The 22,810-nt window shown below is 42.4% G+C and overlaps 1 protein-coding gene and 1 pseudogene across 1 annotated transcript; one reads left to right on the forward strand and one right to left on the reverse strand.

The window, feature by feature from the left end:
- The first annotated feature begins 784 nt into the window (after positions 1 to 784).
- LOC140377329 (fibrinogen-like protein 1) lies at positions 785 to 22,286 on the forward strand (annotated as a pseudogene).
- LOC140377236 (NXPE family member 3-like) lies at positions 3,671 to 7,643 on the reverse strand. Its single transcript, XM_072462584.1, has 6 exons — positions 7,575 to 7,643; positions 6,446 to 6,901; positions 4,954 to 5,249; positions 4,748 to 4,815; positions 4,421 to 4,615; positions 3,671 to 4,230 (listed from the first exon to the last, which is right to left on the reverse strand). Exons 1-6 carry the CDS (start codon positions 7,641 to 7,643, stop codon positions 3,677 to 3,679), a joined length of 1,638 nt encoding a protein of 545 aa, XP_072318685.1. The 3' UTR covers positions 3,671 to 3,676.
- Positions 22,287 to 22,810: the final 524 nt, after the last annotated feature.

Below are 22,810 nucleotides of genomic sequence, written 5' to 3' on the forward strand. Positions count from 1 at the left end.
AGCAGCGCATAAACTTTAAAATACTCCTCCTCACCTTCAAAGCTCTTCACCACCTTGCCCCCCCCTACCTGTCTGACCTCCTCATCCCCCACCGCCCCTCCCGAGCTCTCCGATCCTCCTCCTCTCTCACCCTGACTGCACCAACATCCCGACTCAAAACCTTTGGCGACATGGAGCATTCTCCCGAACAGCACCCCGACTCTGGAACTCCCTCCCCCAACCTGTCCGCCACTCTCCCTCACTCACAACATTCAAATCCCGCCTAAAAACATACCTCTTCACCCAAGCCTATGACCTCCCCTACCCCTAGCCTCCTCTACCCCATTGCCTACTCTTCTACCCCCTGTTACATCCCCATCTTTTTCTCTCTACTTCTTCTGTCTTGTTTACATTTTATCTGTATATTATTGTGTATTGTACGTGCTTGTCCCCCCCTGTCTGTAAATACCCCCCCTTTTTTATATATGTTCAGCGTCTTTGGGTCACTGAAAAGCGCTATATAAATAAAAGTTATTATTATTATTACCATTGTGTCATGTCTTTATGGAGTATCCTCGTGGTTATTCTAAGGTGACTCACAACAAAAGGATTTGTGATCGTGCTACACAGAGGAATGCTGCCGAGCGACCTGAGCAAGAGGACACACCTTTGAAACATTGTTGTTGGCAGTAACTTGTGGCATTACCAGAATGAAAGGGCCTGTTTTCTATTTGTATTGTCATGTTGGAGGTGACATTCTCCACAGCACAAACCCAGACTGAACCTAAAGCGATGAAACACAAACATGTATCACAGCATCAGCCCACACAGGACCATGCTGCTGTTCACTTTAGCACCTGTGTACGTACATTTGTGTCACGCCAACTCCACATGTTTCAGTGATATTTCACTAAACTACTCAGCTATTTTCTATGGCTTTTTAAAAATCAGATCAACAATAAAAACACAGTAATGTCCTTACAACATTGTAAACATAATTGTTATGATCCCGGAGGCAAAAACCCAAAAGCAGTCCGGATAAGGCAAATAAGAATTTATTTAACAAAAAGTTCAGAATCCAAAGGCAGGCACAAAGGCTCAAAATGTCCAAAAGTCAAAAAACACAAAATATCCAAATTTCCAAAAAGCCAGAACTGAAAAGTACAAACTTGCTCAGGTAGACAGATAAACAGGGCAGGAGCAGGGCAGGAGCAGGGCAGGGGCAGGAGCAGGGCAGGGGCAGGAGCAGGGCAGGAGCAGGGCAGGGGCAGGAGCAGGGCAGGAGCAGGGCAGGAGCAGGGCAGGGGCAGGAGCAGGGCAGGAGCAGGGCAGGAGCAGGGCAGGAGCAGGGCAGGAGCAGGGCAGGAGCAGGACAGACATGAAGTGACGAACAGACACAGAACAAAGGGGAGACAGAAGTTAAACACACACAGAGAAGCAGGTGAGGGAGGAGACTGGGAAATCCAGGAAGTAACGGACGGCAGGTGAGGGGCGGAGACACAGAAACAACCAGGGGAGCACATGACAAACACAAGGGGCACATGGGAAATAGAGTCTCTGCAGCGCGGATACTAACATAAATTTTGTTTTGTGTAACTGTAACTCAGGTTTAATGTATTGTTTTGTTATATTTTGTGCCTAAACCATGACTAAAACAGCCAGTTGTATAATACAGAATTCAACTTTTAACTAATATACAATCTAAGTCAGAATGAATATAGAATAGGGAATTAAACTTCATGTCCTTTTGGAACATATGACTTGTTAAGCCCTTTTGTAGTCGTACTGTGAGATGTGCTCTGATGGAGGATGGACAGTTTTACAAAGACGCTTAACAGAGCTTGGGCAGCCTACAAAAACGTATTTGGGAGCCTCACACGTAAGTACCACTTATACCATTGTAGTTCTGATGGTTGAGCTGCTGTGATAAATATCCTATTGAACATCCTATCCTATTGGTACATTCAAAAACGGTTTTCTGTCTGTAATTTTGAAAGACGTTCTTCTCAAAAAATGTGATTTAAAAAAACAAATCGCCTGGAGAACGATCCTAAATGCTCTTGACTCAGCCAGCACACATAAGAGAAAGGAATGTATTTCCAAATACGGTTATATTATTGTAACCCTGTTCAGTAATCTGGATTTCATCAAATGTAATCACTTTAAAATGAGAAAATGCTTAAAATGCCTTATATGGTACAGACAACAAAAAACATTTATAGATTGATCAGGTGTAGTATTTGAACAGCGACGCCACAGACAATTAACACACTTTTTCCTGCTTGTCCTTTGTTACTCCTCCTCTGCACCTTTTACATTCAGAGATCCTTTTAGGACGCACGTTCACTTTGGTGGCATCTAGTGGCAAAACTACAAATTTCACCTGATTCGTTTTCCCCTCTCTTTCCATATATTTATTTTAATCAATGAATTAAGTAGTAAAGTTTAATAGAAAGAGAACATACCATGGGACATACCATGCTAAATCAGCCGTTATGACTTTCATCATGTTATACTGGTGGTGTCTTATCATTAGGGTACTCAGAGTTGTTTTTAGATTGATTAATACTTGTTCAAGAAATCCTGTATTGTCCTGCATTTGAGTGCTCAGAAAATCCCCGCCCACTTCTTTATTCTAACATGCGTTTATTAATTCAATAATTCTGCACTTTTCACAGGAATGCAATGGTTCCATTTCTATTTCTAATTTCAAAAACTATTACTAATTTGTCGATACATGTTGCAGGTGGTGATCAGTTGACAGCTCTGCCCCTCTCTTCACCCGAGTGTCCAAGACACGTGGCCGGAGGTCAGATGACACGACAACAAAGTGGATCATTGAAAGTGTCCTGGTGCCATGTGCACTGATGGGCACCCTTGTGCTTGAACATGGTGTTCGTTATGGACAATCCGTGGCTAGCACAGAAGTCCAATAACTGAACACCGCTCGGGTTCAGATCGGGGAAGACATTCTTCCCGATCACCCCTCTCCAGGTGTCACTGTCATTGCCCACGTGGGCGTTGAAGTCCCCCAGCAGAACAACGGAGTCCCCGGTCGGTGCACTGTCCAGTATCTCTCCCAAGGACTCCAAGAAGGCCGGGTACTCTGCACTGCTGTTCGGCCCGTAGGCCGACACAACAGTGAGAGACCTGTCCCCCACCCGAAGACGAAGGGACGCGACTCTCTCGTCCACCGGGGTGAACTCCAACACGTGGCGGCTGAGCTGAGGGGCTGTAAGCCCCTCAGCTCAGCCTCTCCCCGCGGGCAACACCAGAGAAGTGGAGTGTCTAGCCCCTCTCGAGGACATGGGTTCCAGAGCCCAAACTGTGCTAGAGGTGAGGCCGACTATATCTAGTCAATATTGCTCAACCTCCAGCACAAGCTCAGGCTCCTCCCCCCCAGCAAGGTGACGTTCCATGTCCCCAGAGTTAGTCTCTGTGTCCGGAGATCTGGTCGAGGCCCCTGCCGTCGACTGCCGCCCAGATCTCTCTGCACCTGCCCCTTATGGATCCTCCTGCGGGTGGTGGCCCCACGGGATAAAAACACATCCATGCCACTCATAAAAAATAAAAAATCATCAATACATGAAAAGTGAGAGAAAACAGACTGATGGAAAAGAACATAATAGGCTATAAGATTCAGACTTAGGTTAAGAATATAAAAAAGGCTCTAATTTTCTTCTTCGTGCTTGTGTAATCAATCTCCCATTCCAGGACAGGTGTGGGACAGCACTCCATCAATCATAAGTTTGATAATTTCTGGTTGTGGGTGGAGGTTATGGGGGAGGTAATGAGCCTGTACCATCTCCCAAGCATCCAACAGGAAAACCCCAGTGTCTTTGAACACAGCCCGGAGCACCTTGTCCCACTGCAGGGCGTACCAGTCACTGTCGGTCAGGCTCACGTCCAGGTTCAGGTATTTCATGTTGGCAGTTCGGATGATCACTTTGGTGCCCGGAGCTCTGTCAAGCAAACGATGCACTGCTTTGCGAATGGTCATAAGCCGCTGATAGTAGACCTCCATGGGGAAGGTGAAAAAGTGGGCCCACACGCCTACCACTATGACAGTGTTGGGTCCACCAGCCACTCTGTCCAGTTCATTAGCCACGTATTGCATCTGGGACACAGGTAAATGGCCAAAGCGAATGGGAGGAGCGTGGCAGCGGAACTTCACCACGATGTCGTTGATGTAGTCGACAGCCAAGAAAGGGCCACATTGAGGTGAACTGTGCTTGTCAAACGTCTGTAGATCTGAAAGAGAAAGGGTGAGAGTAAAACAAAAGGTTGGGCTAGAATCGGGCAGAGAACATCAACTCTAGCCAAGCCAGCTTTCCTCTAGTTGCTGGGGTTCATACGGCGCTAAAATCATGTAGGCCAACATAAATGTCCTCACTAGGACAACGTTACTTGGTAGGAGGGTGTAACTGCCCATGATACTTACTAGGTAGTGTCTTTGTGATGTGAGCGTAGTACTGCCTGATGGTGGAGTCTCCAAACATATAAAGTTGTTTCCCTTTGAGACAGGCAGTGGTGACTGAAGCGTTGTTGAACTGGCGCACTGCAGGGCCACCTATCGGCCGCCATTGGTTGTTGAAATAATATCCAGAAGGTCCTGGACTCGCCTCATGTGACTCACCTGAACAATGGAAAATTAATGGATTTGCAATCAATAGTATGTGTTTTTAACGTTTACAATGCTTGTTAATTATTTAGTTATGAGGTACTTATTATCTAATGTGGGTTAAAAAGTAAATTTTAAACACAATACCTGTTTTTGGCAAAATTATGATTGTGTAATTTCCTAAGGCCTTAAGTGGGACTTTCAAGTTGATTCCGCTATAACACAAACATAGATGTTGTAGATTTTACATGGATTCTAAATTGGCAGTGCATGAATAACTGTTTTGTCCCAAAGTATGCAGTTATAATTTAATACAACTTAACTAAAATATCATATCAAAATATCATTCCTACCTTTGGAACAAGGCTTCCTCTTCCTTGCTGATTCTCCGGCTGTTTTTTCGGGTGTACTGAACGATCCGTTTGTCACAGTCCAGTTTTTTGGGTTTGTAACAGAACCATTGCTCTCCAGTTTTGAGGTCGGTATAGTTACACAGTGGAGCTTTGTGTGGATCCAGACACACGTTACATGAGGTTGTTTCCTTGAGCCCTCCAAACTCAAATTCACTGCCGAAGTAGATCCTGTCAGGCTGCTCTTCTGTCAGACGCTTTAAGACTGTGATGGACTCACTGCTGGACACCAGCATCACCTACAAAAGGACCAACACCAATTATGTTCTGAGTATGATACCTACTACCCCAATGGTCACTGGTCCAATGCCAGCTCGAACCAATAAATACTGTGATTGTGTCGATTGGCAAGAAACTTCACTTCAGGTCAGAATTACTGGACTTTTTTAAAGACAAAATCTGGTGTTCCTTTGTAAATAGCTTTTTACTACTTATAATTATAATTACGGTAAATTAAACAGCAGCAGACGCAAAAATTAGGCTAAGTTCTTTAGGTCTTCACGGTAGTATAAAATTACGATTTCTTATAGACACGTCCCCAGAAGTATCACTGGTAGATATGAGATGTATTTGGTCAGCTGATTCAAACTGATTTTGGCGCTGACTTCCTACTTCGATCAGTAGGAAAACAGCGTAACTTGCAGTCCAATTTATCCCAGATATGAGAAAGTTGGTACTCTTCCTGATTTACATTCTGGTGGGTGCAGTTCTAGATGGCCTCCCTGATGACCTCCAACAAAGGTATTAGGGTCCATTATGGTCCAGGTGGCATTGTTAAACGTTTTATTGTTTTGTCAGCTAAGAGTAATAATATTATAATTAATGTAAAGACACTCGCCATGCCACGTTCTGTCTTCACATTGGTAGAATGTTGACAATACTGTATAGTGAGGCATTCAAATAAAAATAGACATTGCAGTGTATGAGACCCGGTCTTCTTACCACTAGTGATGGGCAAAGTGAAGCCTCATAAAAAAGCAAAGCCTTTGAACCAAATGTTTTTAGGCTTTGAAACACAGTTCGAAACGCTTCTCCAGAGCAGTATATTTTAGTAAAGCATCGTCCAGAGTCCGTACCACATTCTATGTAACAGTGCCAATAAAATAAAATCAATTGATAATAGCGAAAATGTTAGGTTTTAAAAATCGGCCTTCTGTGTGCTTTTATTCTTTTACTATGGGAAAGCAGCAAACCCTTAAGACAGGGCAGTTCTTGACACACAAACTGGTCCCACACCAAACAGGTCTCAAACTCTGAAGTTCATGTCTGTAAGTCCTGAATGCTAACCACTGTACCAATGTAATAGTGTGTTGCACGTCCGTTTAGTACTGTGGAGTCAGTGTGAGGAAGTTGCACAAACTCCTGAGGATGTGAAATTATATATTATCTTGCTTTTCATGAACCCTCAACATGGGTACAGTCATGAAATACTTACCTCGACAGCTGCTGTCCCTTTCCAAAGTAGAGGAAACAGTGCAGTAAACGATCCATTGAGGTGATCCTGCACCTGTCCCACTACTCCTGCCCCTAGCTCCCGGCTTTGGAGCCTGGCAATAAGAAAGTCACCTCCACCCTTCTTTTGGTTTCCATAGTAATCGTTCATCTGGATCGTCACTGTCAGCTTGTCTCCCACACGCCAGCCTCCCCTTCGAGGCACAATGGTGAATATGCTTTTGGAAGCATTAGTTGTCAATTTCAGTGAGAATGGTTTGGGCAGAGGCGGGGTTTCAGGCCAAGTTATAGAGTCCAGAAGTCTGCGGCCTTCTTCAGTGTTTTCTGGAGAGAGGTACTTAAAACTGCACCTTTGGACCTCAGGTTTAGACTGTGTTGTCAAGTTCTTAGGTGTGAAGCAGACAGTAAGTGTTTTGTACCAATGGTTGGAGTTGTAGCCCTAAAAACAGAAAAATACATCGTCACCTACATCATATCATAGAGCCTGCTGCTATGTTCCACATCACAAGCAAATCCCACTTCCATTGCTAACATGCTTGGACAGGAGAGAGTAGAGGATTCAGCAGTAAAATGTGAAGTACCAACCCCTCGTCTCCGAGTTTGTCTAACCCGAGAAAAAAACAAAACAAAAACCTAATTTTAGTGTTGTTTTAATTTATGTCGACAAGTTTAAACTCATAACATGATCACTATTTAAATGGTCATGGGACCAAAGATGTGAGGAAGATTAAAATATAGATGCGTTTGTGTTTAGCTGAGCATCCTCTGGACAATCGACGTAATTATCCAACGAGTGCGTAGAAAAATGGCAAGCAGCCTCATGCAGACCAATAGGTTTAAGCCAGAATGTGTTCAAAATACCAAATAAGGCACTCCTATATCCTTATATACTGTACATGTTTTTTCGCATACGGTATATAAAATCAATCAACATTATGCAATAACACTTTGCACGAAGATCATGTACAGTGGGTACCGAAAGTATTCAGACCCTTTTAAATGTTTCACTTTCTTTGTTTCATTGCAGCCATTTGCTAAAATCAAAAAAGTAAATTTTAATTCTCATTAATGTAGACTCAGCACCCTTTATCTTGTCTTGTTGGAAGCTGAACCTTCAGCCCAGTCTGAGGTCCTGAGCACTCTGGAAGAGGTTTTCTTTCTCTGTATTTGGCCGCATTCATCTTTCCTTTAATTGCAACACCCCCATAGCATGATGTTGCCACCACCATGTTGCACTGTGGATTATATTGGGCACGTGATGAACAGTGCCTGGTTTTCTCCACACATACCGCTTAAAATGAATGCCAAAAAGTTCAGTCTTGGTCTCATGTTATGGCTTCAGTCGGGCCACTCTGCCATAAAGCCCCGACAGGTGGAAAAAGTAATAGTTGACTTACTACTATTACTACTGCATCTCTGGAGCTCAGCTACAATGATCTTTGGGTCCTTCTTTAGCTCTCTCGCTGAGGCTTTTCTCCCACGATTGCTCAGTTTGGTTGGACAGCCAGGTCTAGGAAGAGTTTTGGTCGTCCCAAACTTCTTCTATTTAAGGATTCTTTTGTAACCTTGGCCAAATCCGTTCCTCCGTGATTAGGAAAGTGATAATCAGTTGAATTAAACAAAGCATATAGAACATCTCAAAGAGGATCAGAAGAAATGCAACCTGTGAGTTTAATATGAGAGTCACAGCAAATGGTCTATTTAAGTACTTATGATCATGTGATATTTCAGTTTTTATTTTTTTAATAAATGTGCAGAAATGTCTACATTTCTGTTTTTTTCTGTCCAGATGTGGTGCTGAGTGTACAATAATGAGAAATAAAATTAACTTTTTTTATTCTAACAAATGGCTGCAATAAAACAAAGAGTGAAACATTTTAAAGGAGCTGAATAATACCAACTGTACTTCCAAAAGAAGCAAACACTGCTGAGTATGAGTGAGAGGCTGAGGGCCCCAAAAATTAAAAAAATATATTTTTTAAACCTCATCAGAGGCGTTGTGGTTATGGAGAGCCCTGGAATGCCGGGTGGCACATTGGGGAAGTAGTGCATACTGTTGTTGAGTCCTTGGGCAAGACACTTCATACACCTTGCCTTCAGTGTCCATGTATACTGTTATATGAATAAGAATGTGTTTGTAAGAGTGAATGCGGGACAACAGATGGAAATTAGCCCATGGCCACAATCCAGTGTGGCCATGATATACATGTATGTATATGTCCTGGAGTATGGGAATACACATTTTGGAGACTTGTGGATAACTGTGCCAACAGTTGTCACTGTATTTGTATTAAGTATAGGCTTTCTTCACAAGATCTAAGATTCAAACTTCCGGTTGTATATAATAGTGTCTTGAAACCCTGCCAATCTGATCCTAATCAGGTACTCAGTGAGTAAGGAGTGAAAGTCAGGTTACAATAGGATGTAGATAGCCCATCATTAGAAAATAAAGAAAAGTAGTCTCAAGTGAAACCAAAAACTCCCTTTATCAGGAGGTCCCGCCCAGTGGGCAGGGCTTACACTGAGTAGGATATAAAAACCTAAGTTCCCAGACTCGATTTGCAAATTGAGAATGACTCTTCGAGAGTCGACTTGTTTTGTTTTTCTAAAACAGAGTCCGGATGATCCAACTGAATTTTTCTACATCAAGTCATGACGTAGGAGGAGATCAGTGACGACCTTCACGGAGGAGGAGCAGTGCAGAAGTTGCGGGTTGGGAGCCAATTTAAATGGATTGCAGATCATTTGCTGGACATTCCATAAGTAAAGCTCTAATGGGGCTGGGGATCTCTGAAGCATCTAAGAGGATAGCAATATGCTTAAACAAAGAAGCAGCGGAAAAAGCTACCAGGTTGGTCTCTTTGGTTAAAGAGGGCAGGCCAATGGACTGGTGCTAATGGGATGCAATCTAGGATCTGATCAATCTCAGATGGGTCACCTGGGAGACGACATCTGATTTTGAAAAACCCAAAACCCCCTATGACCCTTATAACATCACTGATGATGTATCAGGAGCTGTATTTTCAAACCACCAACAATTTCACAATCTTAAAATGTTCCTTTGTAAAATGTACCTTTGTGTAAATGAGCAGAAGGATGACGGATGCCGTGAGCACCAGTAGGAAGACCAATTCTCTCAGCTTCATTCTGATCATTCATTACCTGTCAGGTGATACATTTATTTAAGTTAGTCAGTTCTAAGGCCAACACACTAAAACAGAGCTTTTCAAACCTTTTTCTGGCTTCTATTTGATAAAGGTGAGAAGGTCTCCTTCATTTGGGTTCCTGCCTATGTTGGGGTGGATGGTAATGAAATGGCTGATTTTTTCGCAAAAAATGTATCAATTGATGTGATAGTTGAAATAAGTAGATCTGAAGTCAAGCCTATTATTAAGAGCCATGTATATAAACTTTGGCAGGATTAGTGGAATCTTTGTGATGCTGGATGGCATCTGTATCAGATACAAAGTAGTGTTGGTCTATGGGCAGGAACACAGGGGAAGAGAGAGCCTTTACTCGCATCACCGTTATTCTGATTGATCCTATTCAATAGGTCACTGAATAGGATAGGCAGACATTATTCAGTTAATGTAATCACTGTCAAGAACCAGAAACTTTTGAACATGTGCTGATTCACTGTACAGCATATGAAAGAGACAGAACTGAATTAGCTCAATGGTTTTGATTCAAAATAATAAACAGGAATTCAATCTGCTGAATTTTCTTACAATCCAGTCACAAGGATCATGTAAGGCTTTGGTTACTTACTTGTACAACACATAATGAATTTGAAGAGTATAGAGTTAAGAGCGTCTTTGTAGTGTTACACTACAATCCCCTTTTGGTATTATGGTTTCCGTTGATCTCCTGTCCACACTCAATCCACTTGGTGGCGGTAAATGCACCTTTTTAGTTGGCTGTCAACCGCCATTAAAAGTAACAGAAGAAGAAGTCCTCTCATTGTTTTTCTCTCTCTCTCTTTCTCTCTCTTTCTCTTGACGAACTTAGACGTACAACTACAGTAGGAGGTGGTAAATAGACCTTTTCAGTTGGCTGCCAACCGCCATTAAAAGCAACAGAAGACAAAGAAGAAGAGAGGGAGAAAAACGCAAAGGGAACCAGGACAGGAGCGCATCCAGCGGGACAGAGGTGGGACAGAGGTGGGACAGAGGAGTGACAGAGGAGTGACAGAGCAAACATGTGTGAGGGGCACAAAGGCAAATATGTGAGGGGCACAGAGGCAGACGTGTGTGAGGGGCACAGAGGCAGACGTGTGTGAGGGGCACAGAGGCAGACGTGTGTGAGGGGCACAGAGGCAGACGTGTGTGAGGGGCACAGAGGCAGACGTGTGTGAGGGGCACAGAGGCAGACGTGTGTGAGGGGCACAGAGGCAAATATGTGTGAGGGGCACAGAGGCAAATATGTGTGAGGGGCACAGAGGCAGATGTGTGTGAGGGGCACAGAGGCAGATGTGTGTGAGGGGCACAGAGGCAAATATGTGTGAGGGGCACAGAGGCAAATATGTGTGAGGGGCACAGAGGCAGACGTGTGTGAGGGGAACAGAGGCAGACGTGTGTGAGGGGAACAGAGGCAGACGTGTGTGAGGGGCACAGAGGAAGATGTGTGTGAGGGGTACAGAGGCAGATGTGTGTTAGGGGCACAGAGGCAGACGTGTGTGAGGGGCACAGAGGCAGATGTGTGTGAGGGGCACAGAGGCAGACGTGTGTGAGGGGCACAGAGGCAGATGTGTGTTAGGGGCACAGAGGCAGATGTGTGTGAGGGGCACAGAGGCAGATGTGTGTGAGGGGCACAGAGGCAGTTGTGTGAGGGGCACAGAGGCAGACTTGTGTGAGGGGCACAGAGGCAGACTTGTGTGAGGGGCACAGAGGCAGACGTGTGTGAGGGGCACAGAGGCAGACGTGTGTGAGGGGCACAGAGGCAGTTGTGTGTGAAGGGCACAGAGGCAGACGTGTGTGAGGGGCACAGAGGCAGACGTGTGTGAGGGGCACAGAGGCAGACGTGTGAGGGGCACAGAGGCAGACGTGTGAGGGGCACAGAGGCAGACGTGTGAGGGGCACAGAGGGAGACTGACCCACTCCTCCGCTGCTCTCTGTATTTAGAGATTAACCGCGTGTTGGCACTGGGCGTTTGTCGTGCATAATGTGCGCACATTTCTCCAAATGTCTCGTGTCCCGCACTTTGAGAAGTTCTGCACTAAAAGATTGTTTCATTTTAAAACATGAAACATTAAGTGCAGCCTAAAGTCCAAAGGGAGTGCTTAGACCGCAAAGAAGAGACCCCATTCATTCCAGGATTAACATTCTAAAAGCACCTGTGGGCCCCAAAGTTATAAGATAAGATCACCTTTATTTGTCCCACAATGGGGAAATTTCAGTGTTGCAACACAGATTAGGTACAGTAGTAAATAATAAAAAAACAGAAAACTGATTAAAAAAAAAAAACACTATTGTAGCAAAACTCTTATACTCTTAATGCAAATAACACTCTTATTTACAGCTGTTATATGGACAGAAGATATTGCACCAGGATGATTGACATTATGTCACAGTATTGCACATGAGTATAAGAGTATTGCACATGAGTATAAGAGTATTGCACATGAGTATAAGAGTATTGCGCATGAGTATAAGAGTATTGCACATGAGTATTGCACATGAGTATAAGAGTATTGCACATGAATATAAGAGTATTGCACATGAGTATAAGAGTATTGCGCATGAGTATAAGAGTATTGCACATGAGTATAAGAGTATTGCACATGAGTATAAGAGTATTGCACATGAGTATAAGAGTATTGCACATGAGTATAAGAGTATTGCACATGAGTATAAGAGTATTGCACATGAGTATAAGAGTATTGCACATGAGTATAAGAGTATTGCACATGAGTATAGAGTATTGCACATGAGTATAAGAGTATTGCACATGAGTATAGAGTATTGCACATGAGTATGAAGCTGAATGATACATCTTCAGGTTTAACAGTGTTTGTTGCAGTGTCTGACAGCAGCAGGAAGGAAAAACCTGTGAAACCTCATATGCAACAGAAATGACTATTATTCTATTAAGTATGTCAGAAAAGAGGAGTTAAGTAACAAAAGCTCTATTCAATATGAATAATAAAGATCTGCTAAAGTAATGTAGGATCGCAGCAAAAAACAGGAAACATGGCATTATATGTCCTTCCTCTTGGGTTTATAAAAGACAGATATTTCTAAGAAGTGAAGTGGTCAAGCGCCCTTGTGTTAAGTTTCGATTTCCTTAAGTTAAAAAATCAAAATAAATTCAAGCCGCGGTAGCGGCGATGATGGCTCTCGCCTTCCCGCCTGTCCATGTTTTCTGCTGCGTTTTGCACAACAATGTCTCGATCCATTCCATTCTGGAAGGCTCGAGCCAAAAATTGAATTTGGCGGCAAACAAACTGTTCTAGTAATTAGAAGTGTGTAATATATCAACATTTAAATAATAAAACTGTTTTGAAGCTATTGTGAGTAATTCTACACACATTTCACATTTGTCACATTTGAACCTCAACTAATATGTTAAAGAACACATTTTGACACTGAATAGCGATATCGGTATACTAAAAAACATATTGAGGTATTAGTGTTTGTTCATTTTGTCCAATATATTCTCCATCAGGTTCTCAAGGGTTCATGGGAGTTTGCTCAACCAGTCCACATGTGCTTTGTGGACCTGGAGAAGGCTTTGACCTTTATTTTCTGCACAATCAAAAATGTTGCGATGTGCGGCGATGTACGTGGCGATGTACGTGGCGATGTACGTGGCGATGTACGTGGCGATGTACGTGGCGATGTACGTGGCGATGTGCGGTCAAAGACCGTGTCGGTCACCCTCTGACTCCCATCTGGATCAGTCTCACATGTCCCCATTTTACCCATTAAATTTGACCTACTTCCCATTGGCCCGCCCTCCTCCGCCCCATACCGATGCATGGGTTAGACATAAATTACACATATAACTTAAGGATTAGACTTCATTAATAATTAGAAAATGATGAATTCATACTAAGATTTTAGGATTGTAATTACATGATTCTATGATATTACACAGAGTCGAAAGGCAAAGCCCTCAATTTACCGGTCAATCTACATTCCTACCCTCACCTATGGTCATGAGCTTTAGGTAATGACCGAAAGATACAAGTGTTTGAAATTAGTTTCCTCCGCCGTGTGGCTGGGCGCTCCCTTAGAGATAAGGTGAGGAGCTCAGTCACACGGTAGGAGCTCGGAGTAGAGCCGCTGCTCCTCCACGTCGAGAGGCGCCAGCTGAGGCGGCTCGGGCATCTGTTCCGGATGCCTCCTGGGCGCCTCCCTGGGGAGGTATTTCGGGCATGTCCCACTGGGAAGAGGCCCCGGAGAAGACCCAGGACACGCTGGAGGGACTATGTCTCTCAGCTGGCCTGGGAACGCCTCAGGATCCCCCCGGAGGAGTTGGAGGAAGTGTCTGGGGAGTAGGAAGTCTGGGAGGCCCTGCTTTTAGACTGCCGCCCCCGCGACCCGGCCCCGGATAAGCGGAAGAAGATTGGTGGATGGAATTTTGTCCACCCTTATGTCCTAGAAAATGTTTATTAAATGTCTGGGTTTATGCAGCCCAGAGCAGGATAAAAAAAACAACAACGAATATTTACAGGCATTTTGCTTTCTAAACAACTAATCAATGACTCCAGAATATAATTATAAATACATTTCAAGCAAAATAATAAATAATTTTATAATAATCATCGTCAACATCATTATGCTACAGGTTGAGTTTCTTCTTAGGCTCATTACATTGACATTTCCTGGCGACTGATCCTAATCTTAACCATGTCACTACTGAAACTTAACTTTAAAGAAGATAAACTGTGAAAACATACATTTTTAACCTTGTTACAACAGTATTTCTCAACATTAGTTCACTCAAACTTGTATTTTATTTGATTTGTGCATGTTTGAGTAATCCTTGTTATTGTTCTGAGGCTCGAGTGTTCGGAAAATCCCTGTTTTTATAATAACCCCAGACAAAATGATCCTATAACAACTCCAGACAAAATGATCCTATAACAACCCCAGACAAAATGATCCTATAACAACTCCAGACAAAATGATCCTATAACAGCTCTAAACAAACAAACAAAATCTGAATATCTATGTTTTGTACAGTAGGTGTGTATTTTTAAACGGTCTACGAGTTGGCGATAAAGTTGAAATGAATATTACTCTTACCTTGTCAAACATCAGAGTGCATTATACAGCTGTGGTTCTTTGTCGGGAGCCAAACCTCCTCCGGCCTTTTTTTGTGCAGGGATTAAGCTGATCTATGTGGGAAGAATTAAACTGTCACTCCAAGAAGAGCACTTTTAATTGTCATTGTGGTATCGAGAACCGAGTATATACGTATACTCTCTCTTGGCAATAATAATTACGTTTTTGGTTTATACCACGTGAGACCAAGTGTTGGAGAAGTATCTCCAGACTCTGTGGACTGTAAGGTGCTGGGTCAAGTGTGTAGCTGTCACTGCTCTGGAGTGCCGGCCAGAGCACTACTTAAGGCCCGGATAGATATTCGGATAGATAAGAGACAATGAGGAGACAATGAGGAGACGATGAGGAGACGATGAGGAGACGATGAGGAGACGATGAGGAGACGATGAGGAGACGATGAGGAGACGATGAGGAGACAATGAGGAGACAATGAGGAGACGATGAGGAGACGATGAGGAGACGATGAGGAGACGATGAGGAGACGATGAGGAGACGATGAGGAGACATGGGGACGGGCTCAGGAGCTTTATTTAACCTCACATGTGCACATAGAATGCGTTCTGACTCTCTGATTGTTCGCTCGCTCGCTTGCTCGTGCGTCTGGATAGGCCAAACGAATCATAGCTTAATCGCCCAATTTGCCAACTTCTTCTTTGGTGTTTTATGGCGGTTGGTATCCAAGTGCTACATTACTGCCACCTACTGACTTTAGACTTTATTCTTTAGTGTGTTAATATTCCTTCAATGTGTAGTAGACCTTTCAAATTAAAAACTTAAAAATCTCTCAGTGTCTCAGTGGAACAAATATGATCCTTTATATGTTTTGACATGGTAATATCTTTGAAATTGGGCCAATATCCAATGTGAAACACAAACTGGCACAAAAAGACACATGAAGACCTCACTGAGGCCAAGAGCTTTTCAGCATGTGATGATCTGCTGTTTCTGCCTTCAGCGCCGGTGTCTATAACAGGCACTGAACCGTGGATCTATAATATCTATAATATCTATAATGTCTATAAGATCTATAAGATCTATAAGATCTGCCTTCAAACGTACACGTGTCCCACTCGAGCGTCTGGCTCCTTTTTACTTTCATGAATGTAACAGATGACGCAGCCCGGGAAATACCCTCTGTTCTACTCTATGTTGTTGGCCACAGTCTTTCCACAAACGGATGTTTCTGACTCCAACATTTCACCATCAATAAAGAAATAAAATCTCTATCGCCTTTGTAAGTTATTATAGGTGCAAACAGGATAAATCTGCCTCGCCCTGTGGTTTTGCATGACTATTGTTCTGTTCAAATGAAAGTGCGTAGGAGCCTGTGTGTTTCTCTGTTACTTGAACATATGCAACATAAATGACTATTATTCTGTTAAGCATGTTAGATAAGAGGGGAAAATCTTGTTTGGCCTACCGCCAGATTAAAATGAACCTTACCTTCTGAAGTTTCACCTTCTCGCAGGCAAGTAGCGTTATAATGACGCCATAAACAAGACTAGAGTTGAGTAAACACTGAAGCGGTTATCCAAGGATCTATTATAATATCACAGATTGGTTTAGGCTTCAAGTGGGTGGAGGCTATTTTATCTCCAGGGTGCAGCCTGCAGACTGAAAAGTTTCATTGAGCTCTTTTATTGTAGGAGTGATAAGATAAGATAAGATAAGATAATCCTTTATTGTCCCTCGTGGGGAAATTTCATTGGTGCAACGCAGGAAGATACAGAGGCAGATACAGAAGAAAAGAACAGATCACTTATAGGAAGTCTGAAAAACACTTTCAGTAGAAGATCTCCTATAAACAAAAACTCCCATAGACAAATACATAAATACATATAAAAGTGATAAAAGTTCTATGCCAAATGAATGATAAAAATCTGCTAAATGAATGTAGGCTTGCAGCAAAAAGCAGGAAACATGGCGGTATATGTCCCTCCCAGATAATATAAATTATATTATCATGTCGGAGCAGGCTTATTTCCGGCACATGTCGGCCTCGGTGAAACTGAGAAAAACAGTGTTTTAGTTTTCCCCCCCAAATTTGTGATTTTCGTTTTTTTGCATTATGCGAAAGTTGAAGTTATAAAGGAGCTCCTCCGTGCTTCAGATATCAGTATTCATTACCTTAAAAGTACACATTAAGCTGTTAAAAATGGGTAGTTTTCGTGTGCCGGGCGGGGGGCGTTACCCTTTTTTCAGCCACGTACTGTTTACATATTTCGACCAATCAGCTGCTAACCGCATGGCTACAGCTACATGCCTCCTTGTGTTCTCCACATGCGGTTGGGGAGAGACCTTGTTCTCTCCTCTCGAGACATTATTTACTCTCCAGACTTTCTCCAGAGATGATTACCTGGACTACATTGCAACGGAACTGAGGTACTTTTACTCCAATTGCTTAAAACGCTGTGTTTTAAGGCGGTGCGCACCGGAGCAGACAGGAGCAAGCTAAGCTAACATGCTGCTTCAGTGCACTGAATCGGGTTATTTTTCGGCGTTTTGTCGGTACAAATTATATACTTATGTAGTATTTCTTGACCCGTAAGTTGTGTGGGTTGTGTTTTATGTCTGTTTTATGATGCATTAAGTAAGTTTTCGTGGCAAAACCTGCGTTTAGCTCCGGGCTGTGGGGCTAAGTTGGGAGCTAAACTTGCTATCAACCTGTTAGCTCCGTACCAACCGGTTATTTATCTTAACGAAAGGTATTTATATAATGTATTTATACAATTGAATTGATGAATGTACTGAAGTATTTACTGCATTATTTGTTAATTTAAAGAGATGAACTAAATGACATAGCTAAGCTAGCTAATGTTTGGGTATTTCACTGATGGTCCTGTCTATTGACCGCAGGCCAGTTGTGCCCAGTGGGGTACCAGAACAAAAGATTGAATTGATGGCGAGCTGAGACCAGCCTGGACCCGGAACCAGAACTGATTCACTGAACTTTACAAACCTACAAATCCTTCAACATGAGTCGCCTGCGGTTATGGTAGGGGCTGATTCAGCCGTCCGATCCCACCCAAAAGACACCACAGACTTTGCAAACTCTCAAATCAGTCACAGCGCTATCTTTTGGACAATACAAAAACTTTGTTGCTTGCTCTTTCATGGACACTTTATTGCTATTTCATTGAGATGTGCAACTGTTATTTAATATATGTGTGCACTTCCTACACTGGATGTTTTATGCTGAATCTCGTGTTGAACTTTAATTGCAATTTATACAACCATAGATTGTGAACCTTTCAGTATTTCAGTATATGAAACCATTGAACATCTGCAGATTGTACATTTTGTAAATATTGGATTAATTGTATGTTGGTAAACCTTCACTGTAAATATATAAGGCACAGCCACACTTTGATTCACTAGTTTGTATTATTGCTTACACGCACCTCCCTGAGTCAAACCTACCTTCTGATCTAGCCCAGTGGCATATTGACACATGCTACATGTGGGTTGTGCTTTATGTGTTTGTTTAAATATTTAATTCAACTCCGACTTCTGGATGGTAGAGATGTGATTTGTTAACGTGAAAATAACTTTCACATTCTTGGATTAATACATTTTTATTATGCACTGAATCACCTGTGAATTCTGTTTATCGACAAATGGCAATAAACCCTATTCTGATTCATTGATGCTATTCAGGGCCTTTTGTAATCCAAGTATTTCCATTTTAATATAGTAACTTCTGATTCTGATTCAAGTCCAGTTACCATCAATAACAACACTCCTCTTGAGTCTTCAGTGACAGCTGTAGGGGGAGGTGGTGACAGGGGGGAGGGCTTATCTCAATGAGATGCAAATGAGCCCCGCCCCCTGTGACTCTGGGCTCACTCCGGTGAGAAACTTTAGAGGCAGTTTTCTCAGTGAATGGGTTTGAGAGTTGTTTACATTCAAATGACCACAACTTACTCAAATCTGATCAGATCTACATGAGTGAGACATCATTGCATAAAATGAATCAGAATCTGTGAATAACTCGAAATGTCTCCGGGTCGACATGTACCTGCTTTATCCACGGTCAGACAAGAGGAGGGACCATGGATGTTACATCCATGGTCCCTCCTCTTGACTTTACAAAAGATAGATATTTCTAAGAAGTGAAGCGGCCAAGTGCGCCCCTTGTGTTGAGTTTCGATTTGACATCTGCTCGAGTAACAAAAAAAAAAGAAAAAAGAACTTGGCAGTAAACAAACGATTAGAAATGTGTATAATATATCAATAGTAGTATAATATATCAATAGTAGAAAAAGCTTCAGTTGCAGTCATCTGGACTCAGTTAGAAAAAATAGACGTTAAATATATCAATAGACGTTTAATATATAGACGTTTAATATATCAATATATAAATAATATATTTTTTTGTAGCTATGCAAAACTTGAATATCGCGTTTTTTGTTTCTAGTTAATACAAAAAAGTGATGCTGTAAAGCTACAAATCCAGGTACAGTGATATTTCTTCACTTTTGTGTGTAATTCTACACACTTGTCACATTGTTACCTCAACTAAAACGTTTAAAAACATTTTTTGATAGATTTCTTTTGGATTGACATGATGTCATCAGAATAGAGATATCAGTATACTACAAAAAAGTATTGAGATATTAATGTTTGTCAATATTCTCCACCCTTACATGTCCTTAAAAATGTCTAGTCTGTGTTTACGCAGCCTAGAGAAGGATAACAAAATTAAAAATGTATATTTACAGGCATTTTGCTTTCTAAACATCAATGACTCCAGAATATAACTATACATAATTGACCAGCAAAAATAATGAATACTTTTATGATAATCATCATCATCATTGAACATGAGTTTCTTCTTGGGGCAATTACATTGACATTTCCTGGAGACTAATCTTAACTTTAACCATTGTCACTACTGAAACATAACTTTAAAAAGGAGATAAACTGAAATCTTACATTTTTATCCTCGTTACAACACTGTTTCCTCAACATTAGTAAATTAAACTCTATTTTTTTATAGTTACAAATAAACTGTTTAAATGTTGCTAATCAATCCAAAAAACATACATTGCCTCAATAGCAAGGATTTGTTTTATTTGATGTGGTGCAAGAGGGAATATGTAGATGAGAATGATCAAAAATAAGTCAACTTCTTAGTCCTAGAACCTTTTAAAGAAGTAAACATGTTCTCTGCATTTGTCATGAGCAGTCTTCAGCTGCAGCAGCCCCTTCTCCACATCTTCAGCCAAGGTCTTGGTCCTGATTTTAACTTGTGATGTAATATCACAACGGCTCAAATAAATAAAATCAATCAATCAATGCGCTGTTGTCTCCTGGTTTAATCCATGTTTCCATCAACAACATAAAATCCAGCACGTGTGACGAGAAGAAATCCTTCAAGATGAAAGTTTTGCAGGCGGCTGGGATGATTGCAGCCGGTGTCCAGGGCAGTCGATCGGAGCCAGGTAACCTCCGAGGAGTGCCGCACGAGGAATCTGTCATACTCCTGTGGAAGCCGCTTAAGGTGACGATCGTCTGTAAAAGACTGCGCCAGGTAGGCTCTCAGTCTCAACAATACTCCACTTCACTTTCCCCGCTTTCGGTGTCGAGATTTGCGGAGCAGCGGGACAGGAAGACGCCACAGGTAACTGGGCACAGACGCCAAGAATGGTGGGAGCGTCTTTGATTGTCCATTACAGCCAGTGATCGCAGGTTTTGTCACAGAGTTGCGGCTATTCAGAGGGGTCTGGCGTTCATTCACAAGTAGTGTGGACACGTTCTTAACAAAAAACGACGACAGTAACAGTAGCAATGAATCATCGAGCAGGAGCTGACGACTAGCCATACACAGCGGCGCCATTTTGGCAAAAATGCTAAATAATTATGCATTAAATTAATGTAATTCACAGTTTACAATGAAGTCAGAATGAATATAGAACTTCATGTCCTTTTGGAACATATGACTTGTTAAGCCCTTTTGTAGTCGTACTGTGAGATGTGCTCTGATGGAGGATGGACAGTTTTACAAGGACGCTTAACAGAGCTTGGGCAGCCTACAAAAACGTATTTGGGAGCCTCACACGTAAGTACCACTTATACCATTGTAGTTCTGATGGTTGAGCTGCTGTGATAAATATCCTATTGAACATCCTATCCTATTGGTACATTCAAAAACGGCTTTCTATCTGGAATTTTGAAAGACGCTCTTCTCAAAAAATGTGTTGAATTAAAAAAAACAAATCGATCCTAAATGCTCTTGACTCAGCCAGCACACATAAAAGAAAGAAATGTATTTCCAAATATGTTTTTATTATTGTAACCCTGTTCAGTAACTGTGTAAGAACTTTAAAATTCGAAAATGCTTAAAATGTCTAATATGGTTCAACTGACAAGTCATTTATAGATTGATCAGGTGTAGTATTTGAACAGCGACGCCACAGACAATTAACACACTTTCCTGCTTGTCCTTTGTTACTCCTCCTCTGCACCTTTTACATTCAGAGATCCTTAAATATAGAAAACGTCATGTAACTTTATGCTTCTTTACAGAGGACCACTGGCTCGGACTTAGGAAGACTTTTGCTCTGACCAAAGGAAAGACCAGGAAGTGACTTTGAGGGTGGATCTCTGGGACCATGAAGGAAGCACAGCATTCACAGAGTACAGTCATTTTACTGGGAAACGACAAGTCAGGCTTCAAACTGCATGTCAAGAAGTACAACAGGACTGCAAATACTGACGACTGTGATGATTATTCAACTGTAATAATGGTGTAGCGCATTCACTTTGGTGGCATCTAGTCGCAAAACTGCAAATTCATCTGTTTTCACCTCTCTTCCCACATATTTATTTTAATCAATTAACTAAGCAGTAAAGTTTAATAGAAAGAGAACAAAAGCTTGTATCTGTTTGAAGCAGTTCTCAATTTCTGTGCTTGGCCAAACAATGAAAATTAGTTTTAAAGGGACATACCATGCTAAATCAGCCGTTATGACTTTCATCATGTTATACTGGTGGTGTCTTATCATTAGGGTACTCAGAGTTGTTTTTAGATTGATTAATACTTGTTCGAGAAATCCTGTATTGTCCTGCATTTGAGTGCTCAGAAAATCCCCGCCCACTTCTTTATTCTAACATGCGTTTATTAATTCAATAATTCTGCACTTTTCACAGGAATGCAATGGTTCCATTTCTATTTCTAATTTCTTGATACATGTTGCAATTATTGTGAACAAAATGGAAACTAATTATCTACTTAAGTTATAGTTTATTAGTAAGTAATAGAAATAAACACTGTCTCCATTAACTTTTTACTGATATGTAATCTAGGTGATGTAATTCATGGCGTGCACAGAAGGATTGACCAGAATGGCTTTGGCTTCAGCACCATAGACATGGACAGTGAAGTGTGCCACTTCAGAGGGAGGGGGCTGGTGGTTCAGTCGCTATGGGTTGGCCAGTCTTCACAGCGACAATCACCCAGCGGGGGACCACACCGGCTGGGCATCGGGTCTGCACTGGGACAGCTGGAAGGAACGTAGACCGACCGATAAATGAAGAGCTTTGCCTTTCGACTCAGCTCCCTCTTCACCACAACAGTCCGATGCAGCGACTGCATCGCTGCAGCCGCTGCACCGATCCGCCTGTCGATCTCACGCTCCATCCTTCCCTCACTCGTGAACAAGACCCTGTTAGATACTGGAATTCCTCCACTTGGGGCAAGGACTCCCCACCCACCTGGAGAGGGCAAGCCACCTTTTTCCGGTCGAGAACCATGGCCTCGGATTTGGAGGTGCTGATTCTCATCCCAGCCGCTTCACACTCGGCTGCAAACCGTCCCAGTGCATGTTGCAGGTCCGGGTTTGATGGAGCCATCAGGACAACATCGTCAGCAGAGATGAGATCCTGTGGTCCCCAAACCCCTGACTGCGCCTCGAAATTCTGTCCATAAAAACTATGAACAGAACCGGTGACAAAGGGCAGCCCTGGCGGAGTCCAACATGCACTGGGATCAGGTCTGACTTACTGCCGGCAATGCGAACACAGCTCCTGCTCCGGTCATACAGGTACCGTACTCCCGG

The sequence above is a fragment of the Eucyclogobius newberryi genome, unplaced genomic scaffold, assembly GCF_026437365.1.
Source record: "Eucyclogobius newberryi isolate DKJ021-1_F unplaced genomic scaffold, fEucNew1.0.hap1 SCAF_4, whole genome shotgun sequence".
Classification (NCBI taxonomy): domain Eukaryota; kingdom Metazoa; phylum Chordata; class Actinopteri; order Gobiiformes; family Gobiidae; genus Eucyclogobius; species Eucyclogobius newberryi.